This window comes from Pistacia vera, unplaced genomic scaffold, assembly GCF_008641045.1.
Source record: "Pistacia vera cultivar Batoury unplaced genomic scaffold, PisVer_v2 Contig10, whole genome shotgun sequence".
NCBI classification, from domain to species: Eukaryota; Viridiplantae; Streptophyta; class Magnoliopsida; order Sapindales; family Anacardiaceae; genus Pistacia; species Pistacia vera.
Window position 1 is genome coordinate 191490 of NW_022195027.1, and position 9700 is coordinate 201189.

Genomic DNA, 9700 nt, shown 5'->3' on the forward strand with positions numbered 1-9700 from the left:
TATCATATTTTATTTTTGTAATAATATTTATTCTTAGCTATTTCAATTTGAACCGAACAAATTGGATTTAAATAATAAAAAAAGGTTATTAATAATTGTGTTACATTTTGAACTGTTACTTTAAAAAAGCTAAATCACACAAAACAACTTTTTTAACCACACCCATGAAGTTTCTTTGTCGCTCCCAAAACACTCCGAAAAACATCTCCTTTCTATGTAATCCAACGGTCACAATCATTTCTGTGACGCCCCATCTTTTTTCCATTTCTGTTTTTATTTCATCATTACATAATAAATACAAACTCTGCCCTGTCTCCTCCTGTCCTTCTTCTTTCTTCTTCTTCTAGTCTTCAAAACCTTCTCTTTCTTCATTCATTCATTAAACGCGTTACATACATTACATGGCACTCACTACTGCTGCTACCGTACGCCCTCAACCACCGTATCATTTCCCTCTTTCCTACAGCATTTTATCAAATATTATTAATATCTCTGTAATGCGTTAACTTAAATTTATGTCTTCTACAACTGAAAATTAAAATTAAAGGAATTTTAATTTGTGTGAAATGTTGGATTCTCAACTAACTCTTGAGCACTGTTTTGGTTGATACATTGTCAAATTTGTTTCCGTTTTCTCGTTTTTGAGAGTGAAAAAATTCATGCTCAAGTTTGTTTTATCTGGTTTCTGTTTTCTTGATGGTTTTTCATTTTGAAAGTTCAGTCTTAGGGTTAGGGTTTAGTACATCTACACTACGTTTTGTACGAATAAGACGTTCTTTAAAATTTTAGGTTGTACTTAGATTACTGAAATCAATGTTGATGAAAAATGCCGACTATTAGAGCTCCAGCTACTAAGAAAACTACAACGCTCACGGTTAGTCTTCTTTGTTAACTTCAAATTACATCAGACTATATTTTATTTAATGTTTTTCACCATTTTCGTTTCCGTTATAGTCTGTGCTTAAACTTTTGGTGGCTACAGGTTGCTGTGAAATGTAGACAGTTAACGGGGATAGAACACGGCCGGGACATTGTTAGAATAAATCACAACAAGGTGTGGGGGTTATTTTGTAATTTCTTAGAATTATTTTTAATTTGAGTTTTTTCATGTAAAATTTTGTATTGTTTTGTTGAGAGGATTCGTTATGTAACGGAATAATTGGAATTTGTAGGAGGTGGTTGTTTTGGATCCTGATTTGTCAAAGGATTATCTTGAACGCATACAGAATAGAACAAAGGAAAAGAAGTACAGTTTTGATTATGCGTTTAGTCCTGATTGTACAAACTTGGTATGTGGCTTATATTTTAGTTTTTATGTCTAAAATTCCAAATTCTTAAGGATTTTATTAGATTAGCATATGGTTATATATTTCTCTTTCTTTTTCCTTTATGAGAATTAAGTTTGGAGAAAATTCCTGTTTATTATCATCATTAATGTTTCATGCTGAATTTTATTAAAAAAGTTGAATCTTGAGCGATTCAAATCCTTGGTGAGGTAGCTGTTATAAGTTTTCCCTTTTTTTATTTTTCCTTGAATAATGTGGAGAATCACAAGAGATTTTTTGGAATAGTTATTTGCATGTTAACATGATTGATGCTTTTAATGTTTACTGGATTCTTGTGAAGAAAACTCAAGCAATTGAGTAGGTGAAAAATATATGTTGAATACTGTAAGAATGTAGCTGCAGCAGCTACACTGTATTGATTAAATGGATGTATCAAATACTAAAGTGTGGGAGGTAAATAGATTGGTTGTATTGTGGGTGTATTTTTTATAACTATGCTTCATATTTTCCAGGATTTGTATGCGCAATGTATATCTTCTGTGATCTCTGGGATTGTTCAAGGTCTCAATGCTACAGTGTTTGCATATGGCTCAACTGGAAGGTACTCTTCGTGTTCATATTTACCTTGCCCCTTATGTTTGAATTAGGTTTTATTTATTTTGTTCCAGCTGAGGTGACTACCTCCATAATTAATGAATTTCAGTTTAGTATGTACTTTTTGAGATCATGATGTTACATTTTTTTGTTGTGAATTGTGTGGTCTATTTGTTATTTCCTTTATAATGAATCTAACACCTCTTGTACCTGTGCAGTGGTAAAACATATACAATGGTTGGTACAAAGAGTGACCCTGGACTCATGGTTCTTAGTTTGCATAGAATTTTTGACCTTATTAAAAAAGACAAAAGTTCTGACGAATTTGAAGTTACTTGCTCCTACCTGGAAGTTCACAATGAAGTAGGCCTGCATTTCAATTGTGGATTTTCAATTATTGCTTGTTGTTTTTTTTATGAAGTTAATATTTGATTATTTTAACAATTCAGGTTATCTATGATTTGCTTGAAAAGTCATCGGGTCATTTGGAACTTAGAGAAGATCCAGTTCATGGAATGGTTGTTGCTGGGCTGAGATGTATCAAGGTTCATTTCTTCTATTTGTGTTCATATATTTATCAACTGTAGTCAATCCACTGGATCTCTTTCATCAGAATGTTGCTTCACATATTAGGTGTAGGCCTTGAAATCTTTACTCAAGTGTAGCTAATTATTGAATGTCTGTTAGCCTTTCCAATATGTCTCAGATGACGTCAATATTGTGCAACTAATCACTTAGTGAGTGTGTTTTGTGGGCTTTTGCCTACAACTAACTTAGGTGATGAATTGTATGCCTCTAGGTTGTAATTTTGTTGGAATTATTAGTTATGGGCACTTGCATTGAATTTACTGAATTTTTTTACCTTGGCATAGTATTGGCATGCAATCACTTAATTTTTTGCTGGTTAATGAACATGCCAATGCTTGAAATGTGGTTTATCATAGATGCCAAATTCAAATGTCAGTATTGCATAGCATAATTAAGTTTAGCTGATAATGTTCTTTTCTTTTCTTGAGTGAATGGCTTTAGTGTGTTTTTCTGTTTAAGCTCTATGATTCATGGAAAGAAACAGTAATCCCTTATGGTTTTGTATTATTTGGCTCTCTGATGATCTATGTTAAGTAATTTGTGAATCTTTTACTGCCCAAGCATAGTCTATTCCTTGGCAACTTAAGCTGGTTTTGATTAATGTTTACTTGTGTTTATACTATTTCTCTAGTAAACTGTAATTTATTAATGGCATTTTTGTCTTTGATGTATCGCTGGCTTTCTGGTTAATTAGTCCTTGATTATTTTGCTTTTGGTTCAGGTCCACTCAGCTGATAAGATTCTTGAACTTCTGAATTTGGGGAATAGTCGGCGGAAAACTGAAAGCACAGAGGCCAATGCAACTTCTTCACGGTAATTTGAATTTCTTTATTTGCCGTAAACTTGCAGTTATCATTGTTGCCATGATGAGTTTTGTTAAACAACTTCTCTCTGTCATCCTTTCATTTTGGCTGCGCACTTTTCCAATTTAGTGCTTGCTTTTACCTTTTGGCCTTCCAAAATAAATCCTTGGTAATGATATCTGGATTTTATTTGACACTAAATGCTAATTTATCAATAATTTTGTTTACATAATCCAAACACCTCCAAAATCTGCAGGAGGAAAAAAGGGATTTTAGTTTGCCCTTCATCTTCAATCTTTATGCTCAAAATCTCTTATCCAGTGTATGAGGGAGAAATCTTTTATTTTTTGGGCTTAGCTGCAAAGACTTGGGATATTTTCATATTGTTGAAGGTGAAGAGTTAAGTGCATTCCACCAGCTAATAACAATGAGCTTTTGGACCAGGATTTTTAATTTTAAGCAAAACTATAGTTGTATATACAAATTAAAATTAGGCAAGCCGTAATTAAAAATAGTGTGAAGGAAAGGTGTGGCTTTTACTTCTGCACCATTATGCTGTCACTAGTACCGATTTTTACATACTGTGGATTAATTTAATAAGAGATAAGAAAAAGAAGAAAAGACTTTCCCTATTTGGTTTAATCATTTTTTCTTGAGCTCATACAAGTTAGTTTTTATGTAATCAGATCACATGCAGTTTTAGAGATTACCGTGAAGAGAAAACAGAAAAACAAATATCGTTATCAAGTAATGAGAGGAAAACTTGCTCTTGTGGATCTTGCTGGCAGTGAACGAGCTTCTGAAACAAATAGTGGAGGGCAAAAGCTAAGGGATGGAGCCAATATTAATCGTTCTCTTCTAGCGTTAGCAAATTGCATTAATGCTTTGGGAAAACAACAAAAGAAGGGACTGGCTTATGTTCCTTATCGGAACAGGTATCTGATGAATCTATTGTAGACTGAAAACCTTTCTGTTTCTTTATCTAATATCAATAGTTTAATTTTGTTTCTCGTACCCTAAAAAATGTAGCGCATGTGAAATTTTCAGCAAACTGACACGGATACTAAAAGATGGTCTCAGTGGCAATTCTCAAACTGTTATGGTAGCAACTATATCACCAGTTGACAGTCAATATCATCACACTGTGAATACCCTGAAATATGCTGACCGGGCAAAGGAAATAAGAACACATATTCAGGTAGGACATGATTTTGGGCTGTATCAACGTGGTTTAGTTGGGTTTGAGTTCCAGGCAATGCATTGTATTTGTTGTGTTTTGATGAATTATGACTAGGTTGCATACCATTTATTACTAGTAATTGGTGCTCTATTGCTTGTAGTATAATGAAAGTGATGCTATTTCCTTTTTGGGAATATTTTATTTATCTTTTGTGTTATGATTAATGTAATTCCTGTATGTTTGTGTGCTGCATCAACTAGCATTTTACAGGCTTAAGTCAAGTGCATTATGTGTATGACGTATGTATGTATGAACATTTATAGATATTTGTTGTGTATTGTCTGTGTGATTAGTAATATGGTAATCATTTGTGAGAATGATTGTCTTTTCGTTTTCAGAAAAACATTGGCACAGTTGATACCCATGTATCAGACTACCAGAGGATGATTGACAATCTTCAGGTTAGTTGGTAAATGGCTTAATATATGTAATTCTGATTAGCAGTTTCTATACATCGGACTTAACATATTTGATTGTACAGATTGAGGTCTGTCGACTGAAAAAGGAACTAGCTGAAAAGGAATCACAACTAAGTATCAAACCTGCTGAAAGAGCTGCTGATGATGAGCTGTCTTGGTTGAATATTTTGAGCCATGAAATCAGTGAAAATGTCCAGGAACGGATAAATTTACAGAAGGCTTTATTTGAGCTTGAGGAAACAAACCTTCGTATACGTTCTGAACTCCAACATCTTGACGAGGCTATTGCAAAACACCAGGTTTGTGCCAGTTATTGGTGCTCACTGTTTATTTTGCTTTAAGCTTCATCTTTCTTATTTGTGGATATGTTGAGAACATGACTTGTGCATATTTCTTCTCAGCTCTGATGCCATTTAGTATTCTAGTTAGAATTTTGTTTTTCTCAAACTGCATTTTGTTGATGGTCTGATGATCTCTAATGAAATTGACAGGATAGCTAGAGCTGCCAAAAAAAAAAAAAAAAAATGAAAATAGGGTACCGACTCAACAAACCTTCTCTTGATTACCAGGGAATCTAGTATAATTTCATTTCTTTGTTGGTTGAGGGTGATCCCTCTGTACAGATAACTGCTGCTGATGTATTACTGAATGGTTCTTTTATCTGAACAATGAAAGAAAGAAGTTTCAGATAATTTTTTTAAAGGAGTGCCTTTTTCTCTGTCAGGCTACTGAAAAAGATGAAGCAGTTGTGGAGGCTTTGAGAGCAAGGAGGCAAGTAATTCTCGATAACATACGTGACAACGATGAGGCGGGTGTCAATTATCAAAAGGTAATATCTGAACCATGACCAGGGCTTAGAAAGATTATAGTTTTCATCTGTTTTAACCAATACCACAAATATTACTATTTATAGGAAATTGAAGCAAATGAGAGTCATCGATGTGAACTCCAAGACATGATTGATGAAGCCATCAGTAACAATAGCAACAAAATATACTTGCGCATTCTCAGCCAATATAGAATCCTGGTGAGTGGATTTAAGCAGTTTCAATCTTCCAGCAATTAGCTGTTACTGAATTTGGCATCTTCATTTTTCTGATTTGATAGCTTTTTTAAAAAGAAGTTACTAAAATTGTTACTGTTAATCAAGTCAAGCTGGTTAAGTATTTACTAATCAATCACTCAAAATGAATGGTACTCGATAGTTAATGTCATTGGAAGCTAGGATAGACCTTTTAATGTTTGTTTTTCTCCTGAGATTGTTGTTTTGTGCTTTATGGGCTACCTTTCTGAGAGAGGATGACCGTGTACTGCTGTGATTGACTTTATCTGGGCAATATACCTATTCAAAGATTTTTGAAGACGTGTTTAGATGTAATCTTACTATGAAAAGCTCACAGTTGTATTGCATTGATGTAGGGAATGTCTAACATTGAGCTTCAGTTTGAAATGGCATTGAGAGATCAAGTCATTCACAACCAACGGGAAACACAGAGGAATCTGTGGAAATTGCTCATGACATCAGGAATTGATGAAAAACGTTTACTGGACCTTTCATCCAAGCAGGGAATAACAATTGAAGATTGCACAACCACTTCTCATGTAGGGCTTCAGCAATCACCAAATTTAGCTTATGGAAGATATTCTCCAGTTGGGTATAGTCCTTTAATCGGGCATTCATATCATAGATCATCTTGCATCTTCCCACAATCTGATGACTTAAGCTCAAGGTCATTAGCCTTGGATCTAGCTCCCAATTTTTGTGCGGAACATCATAATTCATATTATTTGTTGTCTCATGATCACTCTCCATCAGCATATGTCAGGCTGAGAAAGAGTAGTGAGCAGTGGGTTGGTGGCAGGCCAGTTTCATGGTGTGGCACTCCTGGTAATAGTCCTCAAGATATTCGCAATTCTTGTCCAGAGATCAGAACTCAGGTTTTACCTTACAAAGCTAGCCATGAATCAGCTTCCCCATGCAGTGCTGATTTTGGCCAGCGCCATAAGGTGTGCATGCAGTTGATTTACATTTTGTAGCTTTTACTTCTCTCTATCTTTTCATTCAAATCATAGAACAATATTACAGGGATGCAGGTATTCTCTCTAAGTTTTCATAATCATCTGTTTATGTGTGAGGTTTTATATTGCTGTCTCATCTGTCATCTCTTGTAGATCTAACCATTTGCCATGTCTTTTAACCTGCTGTTAATGTACTTATACAGGATATGTGGAATGTTACTCGGAGGCAAAATCTGTTTGAGAGCCCTCAAATTGGAATAACTTGCTGCCAAGACTTGTTCCAAGGCGGAATACCCCAAAGAGTTGTTGGATTTAACCCCGCAGAACAGGACTCTGGCATTTGTCGCTCAAACCATGTCCTTCAAAACACCAAATCCGCAAACCACCCGTATTTGTCCCGCATTCCTTCATTTGGCAGAGGGTCAATCCCTTCTGTTTGTCAGAGTCCTGAAACAAGGGGCCACCCCTCCAGTTTTGTATAGTCCTGTATTTTAGTGTCCTTTTTCTCCTCCTCTTTACCATGCTATTTTTTCATTTTTTTCCCCATTGTACATATACAAAAATATTATTTAAGTATCCCGCCTTGGTATGAGCAGGTGATTCTTTCATTTCCCTTTTGCAGAGAGAATGGAGGGAGAGGGGGTAGGTTTATATTGTGTAGGTACTAAGTAGTTGGAGGAATATTCTAACTCTTGACACATTGAACTTGCCAATGTAATTGTGATGCTGTGTCTGTGTATATTTCATGAAGATTATTGTCAATTTGGAAGGATCAATTGTTTAATAACTGCTTATAAACTTTGGTAAGATCTCTCAGCAGAAAGCACGATGCAGCCAATCTGGTATCAGTTGGGATGTTCACTTTGGCAACCAGACCAACAGAGAGATGGGATGTTGCGTGAGTATTAATTAATGCCAAGTGAATGTTTACTGTAAAATATGTATTCTATTCGCTTACTATTTAATTCAAAGCCAATTATATTATTTTATAAATTTATATTCTATAACATAATAAATTAGTGTTTTAAAATCCTGTTCAACCCGATCGATTGAACTGGGACCTGGGGCTTTCACCGGATTGGGTTACTCATTTCCTTATTGATTGGAAATTCTAGAAATTAGGATGATGATTGACGAATAATTGAAGGTTGGGATATTGGGGCTTTTGAAGAGAAAGTGTCGGTGAGTGCAATGGTGGTGATGGAGGTGATTTTCGGAGAGTGAATTGACTGGGAATTGAAAAAAATTGGCGACTACAACAGTCGGCTTCTGCGACAATTGGCAAGGCGAACGGGGGTGGGATGAGATGAGTTTTGGTTAAGAGGCTCAGGAGAGTATTTTCGTGGTGATGGGGAAGGTTGTTCACATCGGCGGTGGTGAGATTTGGCCTGGAATGTCAACGTTGACGTCGATGAGATCTGGCCGAAATCGAATCAATTTTAGCCAAATCTTAGGTAGATTTTCTGGGGAATGGGCTCAAGAGATGATTGAGACTGCATTTGGTATGTCGCCGTCGCCAACCAATCGACTGTTAATTTGTATTTAGGGTGTGTTTGCTAAATTTTAAACTTGTAAGGACTTAATTAATTTTTAGGGGTGTATTTGCTAAATTTTAAACTTTTTGACACTTGGTTTGACTAATCAATCATACCGGTTAAACCAATCAACCCAGGACCCTACAACTTTGTTGGATTTCACCCCTAGTTGGTTATTAAAACACTGTCTAATATAATATTAGTGTTTTAAAACCCAACCCAAGGGTGAAACCCAACAAAATTATCGGGTTTCATCTTGGGTTGGTTATTAAAACACTTCATAATAAAATATCAATGTTTTAAAACCCGACCTAAGGTAAAACCTGGCAAAGTGGTTGGACCCTGAGTTGACCGGTTTAACTGGTATGACTCAGTGTCTAAAGGTTTGACATATAAAAAAAAAACCTAGAAAATTACATTTAAGTTCTTATGGGTTTGAAATCTTGCAAAAACACCGTAAACACCATCGTTGGCGTCGGCAAATAGGGGCTGTTTTTAGCAATGACAGCACTCCTTATCACCACGAAAACACTCCCCAAAACCTATTAACAAAATCCATCTCACCCCTCCCTCGTTCGCCTCCCCAATCGCTGGCAACAACGGGCTTTTTTTGGCTACATAATTTTGCGATTACCAGTCGATTTGCTCACCGAGAATCATTGCCGTCACCGACCATTTCTCTTCAAAAGCCTAACATTCTAGCGATCAATTGTTCACGTATTGATGTCCTAATTTCTAGGGTTTTCAATGACTAAAAAAATTTGTAACCCGACCCGATGAAGGCCCCAGGACCTAGTTGAACTGGTTCAACCAGTCGGGTTAAAACAATGTATAATATTATACATTATACTACTTATATAGCTTGGTGCACTACACGTGATACCATATAACTTCATAGAGAAATATGAACCTGGGTGCGTTTGGCTGTCGGTATTGAACAACATTGCATTGCACCAAGAGATGAACATTGTTGTTACAGTTGAACAGCATTGCACTGCATTAAGAGATGAAAAGTGTTGTTATAGTGGTTTTTTAAAAATTAGTCGTATGTTTGGTTTGATTTCAGGGAGAGTTTAACAACTTTGCACTATTGTCTTAAAATTAACGATAAAGATAGACTGACGAACAAATTTCACAAACCCAATGTAGCAATTAATAATTGGTTTCTAATGAATGATGAATTTATCAGACGGAAAAATTCATCAGAAATCAATTA

At 35.6% G+C, this 9700-nt stretch overlaps 1 protein-coding gene across 3 annotated transcripts; it reads left to right on the plus strand.

The window, feature by feature from the left end:
- The first annotated feature begins 329 nt into the window (after positions 1 to 329).
- Positions 330 to 7736, plus strand: LOC116112921 (kinesin-like protein KIN-8B). 3 transcript variants are annotated; one of them, XM_031399970.1, is made up of 16 exons: positions 330 to 874; positions 983 to 1054; positions 1173 to 1289; positions 1799 to 1887; positions 2099 to 2243; positions 2330 to 2425; positions 3190 to 3281; positions 3958 to 4206; positions 4319 to 4469; positions 4850 to 4912; positions 4993 to 5229; positions 5655 to 5759; positions 5844 to 5957; positions 6350 to 6660; positions 6757 to 6937; positions 7153 to 7736. In XM_031399970.1, exons 1-16 carry the CDS (start codon positions 827 to 829, stop codon positions 7429 to 7431), a joined length of 2349 nt encoding a protein of 782 aa, XP_031255830.1. In that variant the 5' UTR covers positions 330 to 826; the 3' UTR covers positions 7432 to 7736. The 3 variants fall into 3 exon arrangements, with proteins under 3 accessions (XP_031255830.1, XP_031255225.1, XP_031256409.1); XM_031399365.1 differs by having other exon boundaries at positions 6350 to 6937; XM_031400549.1 differs by lacking the exon at positions 7153 to 7736 and having other exon boundaries at positions 6350 to 6580; positions 6757 to 6901.
- The last annotated feature ends 1964 nt before the right edge of the window (positions 7737 to 9700 follow it).

Excerpts from the sequence above, each read along its gene's own strand:
- LOC116112921 (XM_031399365.1), top strand. The coding sequence starts at position 827 with ATGCCGACTATTAGAGCTCCAGCTACTAAGAAAACTACAACGCTCACG. Across the intron at positions 4,470-4,849 it reads AAATAAGAACACATATTCAG|AAAAACATTGGCACAGTTGA; the intron begins GTAGGACATGAT and ends TTTCGTTTTCAG. Across the intron at positions 4,913-4,992 it reads GGATGATTGACAATCTTCAG|ATTGAGGTCTGTCGACTGAA; the intron begins GTTAGTTGGTAA and ends TTGATTGTACAG.